The 18,237-nt window shown below is 24.8% G+C and overlaps 3 protein-coding genes across 3 annotated transcripts; all 3 read right to left on the bottom strand.

Annotated features, from left to right (window-relative positions):
* Positions 1–261: 261 nt before the first annotated feature.
* Positions 262–4,229, bottom strand: LOC128960255 (serine proteinase stubble-like). Its single transcript, XM_054306327.1, has 7 exons — positions 3,701–4,229; positions 3,211–3,621; positions 3,059–3,141; positions 2,885–2,991; positions 2,544–2,812; positions 421–648; positions 262–350 (listed from the first exon to the last, which is right to left on the bottom strand). Exons 1-7 carry the CDS (start codon positions 4,200–4,202, stop codon positions 262–264), a joined length of 1,689 nt encoding a protein of 562 aa, XP_054162302.1. The 5' UTR covers positions 4,203–4,229.
* A 4,166-nt stretch (positions 4,230–8,395) lies between these two features.
* On the bottom strand, positions 8,396–10,166 carry LOC128960254 (proclotting enzyme-like). The gene is made up of 8 exons (XM_054306325.1): positions 9,942–10,166; positions 9,546–9,873; positions 9,407–9,480; positions 9,273–9,344; positions 9,170–9,213; positions 8,844–9,093; positions 8,554–8,721; positions 8,396–8,467 (listed from the first exon to the last, which is right to left on the bottom strand). The coding sequence occupies exons 1-8, from the start codon at positions 10,164–10,166 to the stop codon at positions 8,396–8,398; spliced, it is 1,233 nt and encodes a 410-aa protein (XP_054162300.1).
* A 1,891-nt stretch (positions 10,167–12,057) lies between these two features.
* LOC128960253 (protein masquerade-like) lies at positions 12,058–17,940 on the bottom strand. The gene is made up of 10 exons (XM_054306324.1): positions 17,888–17,940; positions 15,820–15,872; positions 13,569–15,120; positions 13,312–13,496; positions 13,135–13,250; positions 12,962–13,053; positions 12,750–12,892; positions 12,535–12,669; positions 12,220–12,444; positions 12,058–12,155 (listed from the first exon to the last, which is right to left on the bottom strand). Exons 1-10 carry the CDS (start codon positions 17,938–17,940, stop codon positions 12,058–12,060), a joined length of 2,652 nt encoding a protein of 883 aa, XP_054162299.1.
* Between the last annotated feature and the right edge of the window lie 297 nt (positions 17,941–18,237).

The following is an 18,237-nucleotide window of genomic DNA, read 5'->3' as shown; positions in this document are numbered from 1 at the left end:
AAAACTAATTATATTAAAATATTTTAGTCAAATGATTCATAATTTTAAAAAGTATATTAAAATTTATATTTATTAAGTATTGATTAACAAACTATAATAAAACTAAAAGGATTATTTATTTATTTAAATAACAATAATAATTTTTTTAATGTATTTGTTTATATAACATTTATATATTCATTAAGTCTAATACTAAAATAATGTTTTTAAAATATATATACAAAGTAATAATTTATTAATTAATTAATTTTTATGTTGATATCACTGATTAATATAATTTAAAATCCATTGTCTAAACCTTGAAATTCGAGTGCAAACTCCTGGAAGTGATGGTTCTCCGCAACCGATTCCTATGAAATAATTGATTTATAAAAATTAGTAATGTTTTTATTAAAGATTATAATATATATTATGATAAACCCCATGATATAATTCCAGCCAAAAACCATTTTCCATCCTCTCCTTGAACTTGTAGTGGACCCCCACTGTCCCCTTGACATGAGTCTCGTCCGCCCTCATCATAACCGGCGCACATAAATATTTCGGGAATATATTCATGTCTTCCGGCCGTTAGGAACATATTCTTGCATTTGTCATTACTAACAATCGGAACTTTGACTTCTTGAAGCACTGTTGGCAAAACTCCACCTAATAGTCAATTACATAACTTTATCTGTTATTTACGGCTGATTTTTATCTAAATAATAATTATTTTGCTTAAATGTCATTAAAAAACTTGTTTTTATTTGACATTTTATTAAATGTTTGTCCACCAAATGGACACTTTCAGAGGTCATGAACACAATTCACGCTTAATTTAATGTCTTTTTAAAAAACGAAAATATATTTTTCAAGATCATTGACTTAGAAAATTGAAACAAAATATTTTTAATTATATTATATCTTATCTATATTTTTAAAATTTTGTTTTTTTATTGATAAAAATCAATAGTTGAAATAATACACTGTATTTATCAATATTGTAATAGATAAATTTCCTATTTTTCAAATTATTGAGAAAATTTCTATCGTGCATTATTTATTAAAAATTGCATTAAAACTATTATCTAATAGTATAAATTGTATCTAATATATAATTTAATGAATAAAATTTTAATTATAAAAAATAATTAATTAAAATTAAATTGCTTTTATATATTATATAATGTTTTTCTGTAATATTTTATAAACAATTTTTTCTTCTTATTTTTTAATATTCTTGTTTTACACAATTTAATAAAATAATTACCTATAAGTGTTCAGTTATATGATATAACTTATATCTTTATCATTATCTATATTTATATTATTATATACGGATATATATAATAAAATTAGAATTACAATAATAATTTATAATGCACGATTTAATTAAATTTGTAATAATTGTATATTTTTATGGCTTTTATATATTAGCTGATTTTTAAATTTTATTTATATATTTAACTATTGTTATGTTGAAAATATGAAAAGTAAAGTACATAACCAAATATAAAGACAATGAGATAAAGATTAATCAATCAAAATTTTTGGATTGATTTTTATGTAATAATTTTATGTTTCTTTTATATTGTATGTAATCTAATGTTTCAGTAATTATTTTTAAATACTATATTTAATATGTTTATCAGCATTATAATTTTATTAATTTTATAATTTTTAAAAAATTATAGTAATTAATTTATTATTAAAAATAAAAACACATTAACTAAGTTTTAGTTACTTTTATAAAGTATATTCATTAAAAAATAATATAATTAAAACATAGAATTATTATAAATTATTAATATCTAAATCCTATTTTATTGAAAAAAGAACAATAGTTTACTTATATTGTAAACATAAAATGAATTAATTTTTTTATAATTAGAAATAAATGTTAAATAGATCATACAGTAGTCCAGTCAACCATTCATTAAATTGTATTACAAAAATACTTAACTTTTGTATCATATTTTAGTATAATAAAGAAATAAATAATTATTATAAATTAAAATATTTTTAAGGCAAAAAATGTGTTATTAAAAAATTCATTTAATTGTAATTTTATTTACAACTCTTATTTGCGATTGAACATCAATTTAGCTAAAGATTAGTAATTCAATTATTATTTTTATTTCAACTTATGTTTTAAACATAAAATTATAGCTACAAATAGGGTTAACATAAAAGTTAGTCATATGATTTCTTTAATAATTAAGTAACAAAATAAGCAAAAATTATTGTTTTATATACCGGTACTTTATATATTAATATTTTATAGATATTTTCATCAATAAAATTATATATGATAATTTGTACTGTACTTATAAAAAAGTAATTATATATATACAGTATATAATTAACAATTAACATACCATTTACCGGTATGTATAAATACATTATATATGTTTGTATTAATATAATGTAAATACCGTATTATAAATATTATAGATATATAAAATTAAAATTTGTTTATCCAGACTGAAGACTCAAATGGTTTTAATAATTAGACTTTTGATAATAAAATGATTATAAAAATATTGAACAATAGTTGTGCTTACCTTCACTAAGTCGTCCCCAACCGGTGACGGTTGCATTTTTGCCCAATAGGTCTACATTATCAGGTGGTAAACATATGGGTGCTACATGAGGTTGGAAGTCAATGGGTTCATCTAACTGTACCAGAGCTAAATCATTTTCATAAGTAAAAAAGTTGTAGTGCGGGTGAACCACCTTTTTCTTGGCGCCCCTCTCTATGTGTGGATAGGGCTCTAAAGTACTGGAGAAGTCGTATTCACCAACTCTGACCCGTATTTGGGTTAACAACAAACTATAAAAAATTATGTTTATTTTTATTAGTAATTATAATTTATAGGACTTTACAATAAACACAATGACATACTCATCGACACAATGACCCGCCGTAGCGATCCATTGATTGTTAAGTATAGCTCCGCCACATCTATGAGTACTAGAAAAGCCAAAAAATGATGTCCTTCTAACAGACACCTAATTAAAAATTAAATAATGAGTTTGAAAGTTGAATTTTGCTTGTTTTTGATAGATTAGGTGTTACCTGCCAGGGCCAGGCACCAAACGCTGAGTTCTTGCCACCAACCACTTTGGTTTGAGGCATCAATTGAGGAACACCACATTGAACTGTAATTTACAAATGTTTGACTAATTATCTCAAGAAATCGATATCATATTAATTGCTTGAAGACATACCTTTACTTGAAAGGAAAGGCCTTTTAGTATATGTTTGTGAAACTATATGAGATGTTTCGTAACCTAAAGTGGTTGATGTGGCAGTTGTATTGGTCGTCGCAAATGAAGTTGTCGTCGGTTTTGGTGTTGTTGTGGTTGTGGTTGTGGTCGTTGTAGACATTGTTGTCAACGGTTGAGCTGTTGTTTGCATTATAGTTATATTAAGTGGTGTTGAAGTAGTACTCCGAGTATTATATATTTGCTGATAAATATTAGTCGGTCTGACAGCAATAGGCGGCTTAAATGTTGGTCTCAAATAAATATTATTAGGACTGGAAGGGGGTCTATATGTTGAAAAAATTGAAAAAATTGGTGGTCTAAATGTATGCAACACATTTGAAGGGGTATTAGATTGTATTGGCCAAACTTGAGCTATAAATTTATATAATTATTTGAGATTAAAAATGAAAAAAAAATGAAAACATAAAAAGCTTTAAAGCAATAATCTTACAATGTATAGGACTAGGCGCTGTAGGCCATGGTTTTGCTATAGATGTCGGAACCAATGTTTGCGAGCTTTCATTATTTGAAACAACATTACTATTTGTAAATTCTGTTGTATTATAACTAACTAATGGTTTTGAAGGTTTGACATATGGTTTAATTGGTTTTGTAGGCTTTATGGTTGTGGTTGTTGTTGTTGTTGTTGGCGATCGTGTAGTTGTGATACTGGCTATTAAGGTGGACACTGTTGGTCTACTTGACCAGCTTTGGCCAGTCATTATCACTGAACTAGGAGTAGAAAACTCCTCATAATTATTTGGAAAGTATGTGTTGTGTTGATTAGTGGTTGAGATATGAGTTGATTGAGAAGTGTGTTGTGAATTGTGGACAACAGTCTGGTCTATGGCATTAAAAGTGTCATTATGTCCACAACAACTGCCAAATAGGAAGCCATCGACACAAGTGCCCAGATGTTTGCCTTCAGTTTTGATACACTCCCACACAAACATACAGGTGCCCTCTTCTCCCAATGCATTGTTGCATACTTTTGGTCGAATCTTAAGGGAAATTCCTGTTTGACAAATGTATGTAAAACTCATGAGATGTGACATTTGACACAATATTTACAACTTTATACAATTGTCGCAAAAAGTTGAAACAATAGTAACAATTACCTGATTGTAAGCACCAAAACAAGTGGACTATAAGATAGAGCGCTGAACGCCAATATTGGCGTTTGTCTCTTAATCGCATTACGAAAAACACAATAATAATAATAATATTTTTAGATTTTTTAAAGATTTTCCCATTTCATTAGAAATTGACTTTTCAAGCAAAATACAAGAATAACATAACGTATGGATGGATGAGCTGATCTGTTAGCGGATGACCGACTTTAGCTCTCCCTTATGGAGTCCCCTCTCTTCGATCCGGTTATAAAGTTATTCCCATTCTCTGCTAAAACATTATTAAATATTACAAACTATTTTTATATGGATACCAATGAAACTCTAATTATTTGAAAATCTTATTTATATTAAAGCATTTTATCTAAAAATCCAAATTATATGACTAGAAGAGTAAATAATTATAATTTTATATAAAAAATATATCATATAATGCTTGTAATGTGTATTTAATAATAAAAATTAAAATACTTTACACGTTTCCATCAGTTTTTGCGCGAATCTCCAATTAGACGGCAAATAAAAATTAGTTATTATAACTGCCGGTACTTTGTGTGTCGTCCCAATTACTAGCAATTTATTTAAATTCCCAGCAATTTATCAAAGTTGCACTCTATTATAAATTAATCAATTTTTGAGACTAATATTTTTCTCTTAATAGCATTTAAGCAAACACTTAATAAAATTTTAACACAAATAAAACATATAAAAATCATATTTTAAAAAATACAATTTAAAAATCGTGAAACATTGGATTACAGCACTACCACTCCGGGAGTCATAATAATCTGATTTAAAATGTTGTGATGTCAGACATAGAGAAGCATTTGTTTGTTGAGAGCTGTTATGCCGAACCTGACCTGATTTAGTGTAGATATTCTCCGCCTAAGTGACGACACGACCTACAAAACAGCTACAGGAGCACCAGTTCAGGTGCTAATTGTCATTACTGTTCAATCATATGACTATATGCTATATACCATTACTTTTGCTTTGATCACCTCATGACAAGTCTTCCTTCAAATATATTGTCATCTTTTACGGTCTAATTATTAACATTTGAAAAATAGATTTTAATTAATAATACATTTTTATAATAATACAATGAATTCAATGTAATTCTCAATATATAATATTTTTTTATTTAAAAAAATCTTTTTTATTAATCTTAAATTCTATTTCTACATAATAAAGTATATAATTAGTGTATAGTGTTTTAAATTTTTAAGTAGATAATTAGGTAAATAAGATTTATTAAAATTTTTAATATATATTACATTTTTAATAAACACTAAAATTATATTAATATATTTAAATGATAGTTTACACAATAAAACATAAAAATAAAACTAAAGTATAAAATAATGTAGAAAAAAAACTAAAATATAACTTTATAAAAATTTCTCACTCACATAATTTAAATATATTTGACAAAAAACAAAAAAAATAATTATCACAAAATAAAATAAATCTTAATACGATATGTTTTTTATGTTTTCAAACTCAAAAATTGTTTTAAAAACATTTTAGCTCATAAAATAAAAGTATTATACTGTACAGAAAAATAAGTATACGTTATTTTTACAACCATAATTAAGATTATAAACTCATAATTATTTCTTTTTAAAAATAATATAGATTTTTAATATTTTCATTAAAAATCGTATTTAATAATAGCTGAACTCTAAAATTTATATGATTTTAGTGACTATATTATACATATTTTATCATATTTATCTATGCAAAAATAAAAATCAAATCATAAATTTTTAGGATATTATATAATAAAATATAATTATTATTTGAAGATTAATTTGTTTGGTTCCCAATAAATGCAACGATTAATAATTATGACATTAATAACTAAGAGCTGACCTCAAAACTATTACTTATAAATCCAAAACATAGGATGTGATCATCACATGAAAGACACGCTTTTATTTGCAAACAATAATAACTTATATCTAATAATATAAATTAATTCAATTTATTTATAATACTCGTTAGATTACTACACTATATTTTTATTGGTAAACATCAGAATTGTAAAAATAAATTTATTTATAATAATAAAAATTAAATTTTGCTTAGTATTGATATAAGTTATCAGTTGAAACCAGTGTTGACAGTGACAAGATGTGTACAGTATAATACAATGTATAATGCAATGTATAATACAATGTATAATACAATGTATAATACAATGTATAATACAATGTATAATACAATGTATAATACAATGTATAATACATGACAATTTTACTATACAAAACAAAATTTAACGCCACCTAGTATAAATAACATTATATAAGCAAAACTAAATATGATTTATAATAGTTTATATATGATATTATTTATTTATTTTATTTATATTTTATTATCTTTATTTATTTATTTATTTTTATTCAACAATTATTAAAAAACAATTATAAAAATAAAGAATTTTCTAACAATTATATCAATATTTTCAATAATTTTAATTATATTTAATAATTATATATTATATACAATATACAATATACAATATTTATAATTAATAAATTAAATTTAATTTGTATACATTTAAAAAAACATTGTTATAATCATATAAATATAAAATCAGATTTTCAATATTCTATGTCATTAGAAAAGTTATAGTATTTAAAAAAATTGCATTTTATTCTAACTTATGGGACATTCCTAATCCTAATGCGTTGAACTACTTTTTTAAATATAATATATATTAGTTTTTATAAATGTATAATATATGCAATACATTGTATTATAATTTATAATGTATTATACAAATATAAAATTCAAAACCTTGTATTTTACAACCCTTTCTCAAACTTATGTCTTTAAGCGGACAGATATTTGTTACATTTGTATTTGTATGATGTATTTGATACAAGTGCCGCACATTTAGGGCTTATATTTAATACAATTGTTATAAAATAATAGTTTTTGTCTGCATTTTTGTTTATGTTTGGGATTTTTTAGAGATTAAATATCATGTAATATGAACTTACAGTACAATATTACATTATATTTAATGTTAATATAAATAACTGATTTTATATTTACAATTAAATTGCAATATAAAAAATTAATATAAATTAGTTTAAAATAAACTATGCATTTATAAATAATATTGCAGGAAACATAATAATGTAATAATTAGTTCATAAAAATATTTAATATAAACTTGAGAATATTCAATAAAATATTTATTTATTTTTTTTACAAATACATGCATTTTTGTTGAAATCTTATTTATATTTTATTTTTCACAACAATTAAAGTACTATAAATTATCATGGTAATATTTCAAATTAATATTATCAGAATTAAGTTCTCTATAATATAGCTTAAAATGAGCTTAAAATAGTTATTGGCTTAAATAATCTTAAAATTAATTATCGGCGAGTATTTATAAAATAATTTCTCACAATTATATATTTTCAACTATTGTAATATTTTTACTGTTTGTTAAAATACTAAAACTATAAGCATTATACGTGTAGTCAATATTTTTACAAATTTTTGTCCAATTAATGCATTATATTTAAATAAAATGTAAATTATTTAATTAAATATTTTTATGCACTAGTAAAATATAAACATGTATTATCATTGAACATAAACGGCATAGTAATAATTTAATTTTATTTTTTATGATGTATTAAAATAAAAACATTATTTTATAAAATTTTTACAAATATATTAAACAATACTGTAGTTATTTACAAAGTTTTGGCATATGATTTGCAAATAGCAGTTAATTATATAAATTTTGTATTAATAGTCAGTTACAATGTATTGCTTTCAATCCAATCCATATATTGCGTCACTCTATATACAAAATAAATATTAAAAAATGAATTATTACTCTAATTAATCTATAAATAATACAAAATGTAAACCTCGTATAAACTCCTGGATACCCGGGTTGTGCGCAACGATTTCCAAAACTCACTTTATTCATAACATTAGAAAAATATAATTAATATTTATTTTTTAAAAATTAATTAAAAAAATTATATACCAATGCCATATATTGTCCATTTTCTATTTTGGTCGGCAATCATTAAAGGACTTCCACTGTCACCCTAATTATCAAATAAATTAACGTAAATATAGAGGTATACATTTTGTTGTCATATATAAGCTGTAAGTTAACTAAATGAATAAATACCTGACAGGCATCTTTGCCACCCTCAACATAACCGGCACACAAAAAATTTTGATTAATTGGCTGAAAATATCTGTTATCACAATCAGTGTTTTGCCAAATAGGAATAGACACTTGTTGCAGTATACCACTACCCGGACCTCCATATTGTATAGTTCCCCAACCAATTACCTATTAAATTAGTAATTTATTGGAATTTTTGTATAAATATTAATTATTAATAAATAAAAATCAATAAATAAAAAAAAATTTTTATAACATAAGCATTAATATAAAATTAAAAAAATACAAACCGTTGCCATATATCCAACCAAATCTTTGATTTTTTCTTTGATGTTTGGCAAACAAATGGGATGAATATCAGTTGAATATATGACTTTATCTTTGAGTTTAATCAAACCGATATCATTAAAAAATCCATGTCTTTGAAACTTTGAGTGTTGTTTAACTTCGAGTGCTTTATATTCAATTGGTTTTGAGAAGTCGTCGTCTCTGTAAAGATGATGTTCCCCAAGCCTTACAGTTATTTGGCTACTTTGATACCTAAATATACAAAATAAATATAATTATAAGTAATCTATAATAAATAAATAAAATATAAATAATAAAAATATCTCACTTATTTCCCTTATGATCTGACAAACAATGTGCTGCCGTCAAGATCTGTTAAACATAACTTTTAATGTTTATTGTTTAACTAATATTTAATTAAAAATAATTACATAATTATGATCAATGAGAGCACCGCCACACCAAAACTCCCTTCCTTTAGGACTGTCAAGAAAAATGGCTGCCTATGGATATACTTATTTAGTTAAACTAAAAATTAATATTTTAATGTAATTATAAATATTACAATCCATGGCCATTGACCGGGTCTGGCATCCTGTCCGCCAACTATACGCCCATCACGTCCTGATTCACCGCAATCTAATTAAATTTAAAGTTTTTAAAAATACAATTAACTATTGTATTATTAAATAAAAATCAATTACTGAGTTTTGAGATCAAATTAGTTGAGCTTTCAATTGAAGATAAATTGTTATATTCAATGAGCGATGGTTTTAAAGGACGAATAGTAGTTAACGGATATTTTTGAGAGGAATGGGATCCCCAATGAGGTCTTGAATAAGTTGGCCGTATTGTTGTTGTAGTTGTTGTTGTCGTTGATGAGATAATAATTGGTTTCTTCGTTGATTGAAATAAAGACGAAGTATTAAGTGTTGATAATGAAGAGCTTAAAGAGGGTGAAAAAGTTGGTGTTGTCGATGATATACTCGATAAAGTAGTGGAAGATATTGTCGATGATATTGTATTTGATACCTTAAATGTATGATTTAATTATATTTATATATTTATATTAAAATTAATTATATAGTGATATCACTTACAGCTGAGGTGGGAATAGAGTTGTGATTTTGTGTTATCGGACAACAAACTCCCGGTAATACCAGATTTCGAAAGCAAACCGATTGTCGTAGTAATGATAAATCAAATATAAGATAAATACATCTTCTAATGTCAGAGCATTGTCCCGGTATACCCAACGGTGTCCGACAATAATTTAAGTTATTTACGGCTGCAATATTTGAAACTATATTTCCTACTGAACTCATATTTAATTTGTTTGACGTAAACCCTATGTTAAATATAATATAAACGTGCAGGTGCTCAATTGATTGATATTGTGATATTTGTGCAATAAAATAATGATATTGTTATAACAAAAATCAATATTAATGCAAAAAGTAAATATTAAAATATTCAGAATAGTTTATATTTATAGTAACAGTTTTAAATAATAGTATAAAATTAAAAAATATCAAACAAATTAATTGACTAAAATTAAATACTTACATCCTCTTTTATTTGTAAGATTATTTTTATGAAATGCTTCAATTAAAACAATCAATAATATAATCCATAACAGTTTGAATATTATCAATTTATACCATATCTTCATAATATTATATTAAATTTTGATATTTGAATATTCTTGAAATAAATTAATTTAATTAAAGATTTTTTTAATGAAAGTATATTTTCAAAGAAAAAGTTTGTTGAAAAATGTTAGTTAACTTTTTTGATGAATAATTTCACTGATTTATTAGCAATACTAATGCATTTACTAAAATTAAAAGTTTTATAACAAATTAAGTCAACACAAGTTAACATATTTTTAGCTAAAGTTGAGAGCAATTGCAGGACTTGTAATAAAAATTAGAAGTAAAATATTAAATGGTTTTTACATAAGAAAACACTATTTTTTGCGGTAGCACTGTCTCAATGACCTGATTATGGATATTGTTTTCAATAGTTTTTGTAAGCACCGACCTACAAAAAGTTTAATACTGGGGTTCACCTTATGATGATTGTCATTGATAGTGCAATACATGTATTTTGGATTTTCTTATATGATTTCTTACCAGATTTACCACTCCTTATACTATTAACAATCATTGATGAATAAAATATATAACCAAACAAAACAACATTTGTCTTCATATGAATTATTTGATATTTAAATAATATTCTTTATTTTAATGTAAAAAGTATCAGAAAATAATTGAAATAAATTTTTATATTGTGTGAAAAATAATAATATAATTTATTGACCTAAGGATACAGTTATAAGTATTTGAATACTTAGACATTGTTATCAATTGTATGAATAAAGTCTTAAATGAATAATATATATGTAAAGGCATCGCATCGGTAGCGATCTAATGAATATATTGGCCCAAAGTTAGCTAACAGTGCATTACATCAAGCATTACAACATCAATGAGAGATCGTCTCATAAAATGTCTGTTCATTCAGCACTTGTATTCGGTCTGATTCACTAAAAGTTTTTATTCAAATTATACAAATAATAATATCGTATTTTTGTAAAGTATATCCTATTAAAAAACATTTAGGATTTCCCAAAAACAACACACCATTTAGTGGAAACAAAGTTTGTATTGCATTGCATCGTACTATTGCTTATGTAAAATGCAATCAAATTGCTATCTTAAAAGAAAACTTGTTTTGTTTTTATGTTAGATAAGTGAACGCTTTCTTATAAAAAATATATTTTACTTTAAATAGTAACAAATGTTTTACAACATAAGTTTATGAATTGGTAAATAATCAAAAAATTAATTAATTTTTGTTAACTCAAATAACCAATATAAAAATAAATTAAATTTATATAAAATTTTAATTTAATATAATAAATTAAGGGACGTAAACCATTAATGTATGATTTTTTTTATGAAAATTTGCCCTTTGATTAACCATCAATTTAATATTAAGTTATCATAATATAAATATATGCATATTTTGATAAATATAATGTAAAATAAAATTAGTGAATGATTCTTTGGTGTCATTATATAATAATAATAAATACATGTATTGTAGTAACATAGAAATGGAGTTAATATAATACTGTAGATACAAAAAAAAATGTTATTTATAAATAAATTAATGACTAAAATATAAATTTTTCATTAATGATAATGACTATTGATTGTTGACACTAATTATTTGATTAATCCAACCAACAAATGCCGAAACCTTAACATAAACTCCAGGAACACCACTCCTACCGCATCCAAAACCTAAAAATAAAAACAAATTTATGCAAATTTTTTATAACAAAATAGTTAAAATTATTAATGATACCCCATGAAACGAGACCAGTTAGTTCATAATAGTTGTCAACTTCACATACGAGACCTGACCCTCCATCTCCCTGACAGGCATCGTTGCCCTCATCACCGCCCGCACAGAAACTACTGGCCGGTAATATAAATAATTTTTCGGTAACAGAATTGACTCTAACTGTACACTCCTGGTCGTCAACAATGGGCACTTCGGCTTCACGTATTCTCAATGCAATTGGACCGGCTTTTAATAAAAAAATTATACAATTTATATATATATATAATTTTATTTTATATAATTATAAGTTATTATAACTTTCATCAAAACACATACTTTCATCTTTATATCCATAACCAGTTACAGTACATCTCTTTCCAGGTTTTCGTTTGGAGCCCCGGGCGGGCAAACAAACCAAACATACATTTTCATTAAATTCAACCGGAGATTCAAGTTTTAGTAACGCTATGTCTAATATAAAAACAGTAAAATATAAATCATTTTAATATTTTTTATATAAATATTTTATAATTTCAAATTATTGACTATACCATTATCCAATGTCTGTCCGTTATGATTGTGATGTATATAAGTAGTGCTGACTTTTTGAGTTTGTGCTCCTCTACTGCCCACTTGACTGGTTAGGTCATGATCTCCAACTCTAACATAGATAGTCTCACCATTTCTCACTAAACTTTATTTATATATAATACATCAATTTAATTAAGTAATAATAATCATATTAAATATAAAAATTAATTACTTAGTAATACAATGAGCAGCACTGAGTACCCATTGAGCAGATATTAATGTACCGCCGCATAGGTATTGATTTTGTGAATTAATTAAAGCGGTCTATAATAATAATATAATGTGTTAAAATATTTTGTTATTAATTATTATTAATTAATTATATGGTAAAAATATTGGCCATACCTGCCAACACCACTCTCCCGGATATGAATCACTTCCGCCAACAACTCGAGGGGTTTCTTTCCGTTGTGTGCCTTTGATGCCACACATATAAGGATTAGGTCGTCGAGGAGGTGGAGCTGTAATTTATTAAAACAAATTTAATAAAATTGATTTTTAAAAATCTACAAATGTTATCACGTTTTATAGGAGAGTCGTCATAATTAGTGGTTTTATTTTGATTATTGCTGGTCATCCAAACACCATTATTTGCCAATACATTTGCTTCAAATGTTTGGATATCAGTCATTGCTGCACAACATATTTGTCCCGTTTTTGAACATTGAAATTTGGGATAAATTGCATTTCCACCAAAACATGTAAATCTATATTCAGATGATTATATATAATTAATAATTAAATGATATACTGTTAATTATTTTTTTATTTATTTTTACTTAAACATAGGTGCAATACAAGGACCGGGACAAAAAGGTGGTCCCCCAACCAATATTGATTTACTATCAGACGAACTATTGTCTACCGCTTGTATTTCAGGCTCTGGTATCGGTGAAGATGGAGAAAGTGAAGTAATAATAGGTATTTCGTTTTTAGGACCCAAATGTTGCATATGTTGTATGTTTGTGGGCAAAGGATTAATATGAGGTATCATTGAACCTGAATGTGTGATTGGATGTTGTGGGGGTGATATATGACCTAATGGTGGTCTTAAATGAGATGGTGGTGATTGTGGTACAATAGATTGTGACTCTTGACCATAAAAAGGAGGTAAAATATTTTCGGGAACTGATGAAAATAATAAAGGATTAAAATTTTGAGGAATATTTTGATTAGTATTTGATGAGTGAATTGGAATATTAGGTTTCTCTCCATAATCTTCTTCGGGATTCACAACTGTTTTGTCGTCAGTTTCATATGAATTATAACAACATATTGTACCAGAATTACAGTCAAGTGTCTTAAGTATTAGTTCCGATGGTCTGTTGCACATTCCGCTCAATATAGTTGGCATACATTTACCGGGACACGGCTTTATAGGAGGTGCTTCAGTTGTCGGCTCTTTGTTTATGCAACAACTGCCACCATTTGGACAGTAAAGACTATAATCTGTTTCATCACAAAGAAGACTGAAGAGAGGGGCCACACACGTGCCCTCACATAATGGCATCGGTGTTGTTGTTGTTGTAGATGTAGAAGAAGTAGAAGAAGTGATAGCAATACTATCTTTACTACTATTTGTTGCTTCAATGACTTCATCTATTTTTATAATGTTTTTTGTGTTATTTAAGACATCACTTTGTTGTACAAGTGTTACAACATTTGATGAATTATCAAAATCAACTTCCGATTGAAGACAGCACTGATGATCTTCATCGGGACACTTGCCGTTACTTAATATATTTCCACAAAAACGAATATAACGTGTTTTGATGCAAACCCCGGGACATAACTGATCCATTGTGTTGACAGAGCTTTGACTTGACTGTGATTCCGCCACAATATCACCAAATTGGCCACTAATGGGAAGTGGTTTTGTAGTCGTTGTTGTGGTTGTTGTAGTACTTGTTGTAATAGTTGGAGACAAAACCGAAAGATTATGTTTATTAACATTAATAGATCCAAAAACTAAAGGTGGTATAAAAGGCTTAGGACTGTAAACTTTAATTACTAATGGATGTGAAGTTATTGCTTGAGATTCAGTTGGCTTAGGAGTAGTGGTTGTCGTAGTAGTTGTTGTCAACGGTGTTGTCTGTGGTTTAATTTGTTCTGTTTGTGAACTGATAGCAACATTACTATTGTCACCAATTGGTGCAGAAGTTTCAACGGGTGTACCAAATGAGAACTCGTGAGGAACACAACACCGCAAGAAGTTTGCGCCACACGTGACCTCTTCGAGAACATTATCACAGAATATGGAAGTGATTGCGTGGACACACTCTCCCGGACAGGCGGGCGCTTTGCCCACTGATGTCAAACTACTCCATAGATCTTATTGTTTGAAAAATTATGTCAATTAATAAAACTTACTTTTAATTTATAATTTAATAAAATAATATATAAAAACTGGTGCATAAAATAATTGTTTTATTTATTTTGTGTATTTAATATGTTTTATCCAGTATTTCAATTGTTATTTAACAGTGAAATACAATTGTATTAATTATTATAATAAAGATTAATAAATAGGTTTTTATGTTAATTGAATGTTAAAGTTTGAGTATCAATAACATAAACAGAGGTCATTGACTTAATTGTCATTCATTAACCTCTAAAATAATATTTGATAAAAAAATAAAATAAATAATTTTATAAAAAAAAGTTATCTAACGTTAAATCAAACTGACCATTGAGGAAATATTGACAAAATAGGAAATTAAAACTTTAAACTATTAGAGATTACTATCTTTTAGATTATGAGTGCTATGTATTGAATAAGTTCAATGTCAACATTGAAAGTTAACTACAAAAGGTAAATGACCTGACAATAAGTTTTAATTGCTTTCAAAAATTTTAAATAAAATTTACACTTTTAAACAAACTTGTATTATAGCATATTTTTAATCATATAATGTTTATGTAAATAATTATCAATATTTATAGCATAATTAATTTATATTGCATATATTAATTTTATTTAATAAAGTTAAATAAAATTTTTTAAAATAATAAATTCATAGAAAATGTTACCTGATAATATTCCTGTTTCGTTAGTATCTGACTGTCCATTCACTATAATAGCACTTAATGACACAGTTATTATTAAATATAAATTTATGTAAATCATTGTCACTTATCAAATATTACATTTGTGTGCTTATATTATTGAAAAATATTTTTTACCAAAAAAATTAAGATTTATAAACAAGATTTGAAAATTGAAATCAGTTTGAAAGCAATGTCTGAATGGAAGACAACTTGAAAGCACTGCACCTCATAGTTGTCGTCTAAAGCAATGTTTGGGCAAAAAGTTGTACTACAAGTCATTCAAATGTCTTATATTAGAAAGTCATATGATTTGCTATTATAGCGAAATCTCTACTTTTTTACCAAAAAGTTTTTAAATCTTTATTTGAAGTAAATTTATGAATTAAATCAAAATAATAAATAAATAAATTTTAAATAAAGTTTGTTTACATTTAATTGGCATTTTCATATTTTGATAAAATAAACCGTTATGTATATCGACATTATGTAATGAAAAAATAAATATATAAAGATTTCAACAATTTATTTTTATATGCTTAATCTAAATCAAACATACATTTTTACAAATCTTAATCCAATAATAAATAATGCTTATAATTATTATAGATATAATATAAAGTATATATATATATATATATATATAAACAAATTAACATATATTTATAAGTGCATTTTAAGTATTATAAGTTTAATTATAACAGGCGCTATAAAATTTTTTAATTATAAACGATAGTTAATTAAATTTAATTAATAATCAAATAAGATTTTATGTTAAGGCTTTGTCAAGATTTGCAATTTATGTTTTCAAAAGTATCAATTAAATAGTTTGGTAATAATTAATCTACAATTATTTCTACTGTAATTGATATCATTAATAAAATCATATTCTTGTATATCTATTATATCACTATATGTAAGTCAGACTAATATGAATGGTTGTCCTCAGAATTATAAAATATTTAACATCAAAATAAAGTAAATAATATTATTACTCAAAATTAATTTATGTGTTGTACTGTAGTTTTAATCAATTTTTACGATATATAGTCTATATTATAGACCGCTTACTAAAATATAAATATTAACATAAAATTGCTTAGCATTTAGACTTAATTAATTGACAATTTCTGTATTAAGCATATTTAATTTAACTTGAAATTTAAATTACTTAATTTATTAATGTTATAAAAGTTTTTTTTAACTATTTCTACTATCTATAAATAATATATGATATAATTTAAATATATAAACTAATTATTTATTTTATTTTATTTTTATATCTATATTTATATATGTCAATTATAATTTATAAATTATTAAATTGCATAATAATTAAATTTTTAATATGACAAGTATTACAGTTTAATCAATAATTATCTAAAACTTAAGTACAGAATAATAATCTAAATTTAATTAACTGTACTCTATATGTAATGATTAGTGCATCAAAATATATTTAATTAAATATAATACATATTTTGGTGATAAATACCGTAAATAAGATATATTTAATTAAATATTTTAACTTAAAACTATAAAAAATAGATTATAAAGTACTAAATACCTTAGACTCTAAGGCTTAGAGTTTTTGCTTAAAGTTATAGTTTTTAACGAACAGTAAATATACAAATAACTCTATGATATAAAAATTAGCAAAAATCTTAGTCAAAACAGTATTAGTTGTGTTAAACATGTGAATGCAATCAATGATTAAAAATTATATTATTCAGTTGTATTAGTTATTAAGTTTGAAAATAAAATTAAGTGTATTTTTACCTTTTCTTAATAAAAATGTGATATCAATTTGTAATACTGTAATTTAAATGGAGATTAAAATAAATTACATATTGATTAAATATATATATATATTTACTAATAAATGACTATTTAAAATAAATAAATAAATATTTAAGTAAATATTTTGGTAGTTTTTATTAAATATTTTATTGAATATTTTCAATTTTTAAATAAATATTTTTTGATGCTCTAGTAATGATATAATCAATGGTAACGCTATGAGTGAATGGCATAATGTATTGCATAACACAACGTGACTATTGCCTGACCAGTGATGGCAACAAATAGTGTAAACAGTTCTGCCATTTACTCAACGATACATACATTGATTGACTGATTGTTAATAACATTGTTTTAATTGATTGTTTGCATTGATATAGCAATGGTTTGACTCCATTATAATGTTATACTATTAATATCATTGATTGTATCAAATCTAATGCTATAATTCAATGATAACAGTAAACACTGTTTGCTATTAAATGACCGATATTTACATTATTTCATTACTATCTCAATGTTTGACTAAATTAGTGTCAATTAATAATTAATATCATATATTATATTAATTTTAATATATATGATAACATATATATATTATTT

Source organism: Oppia nitens, unplaced genomic scaffold, assembly GCF_028296485.1.
Source record: "Oppia nitens isolate AA-2021 unplaced genomic scaffold, nextdenovo-longstitch-racon4-pilon3 scaffold4_pilon_pilon_pilon, whole genome shotgun sequence".
NCBI classification, from domain to species: Eukaryota; Metazoa; Arthropoda; class Arachnida; order Sarcoptiformes; family Oppiidae; genus Oppia; species Oppia nitens.
This window is presented reverse-complemented; position numbering and strand designations above follow the sequence as displayed.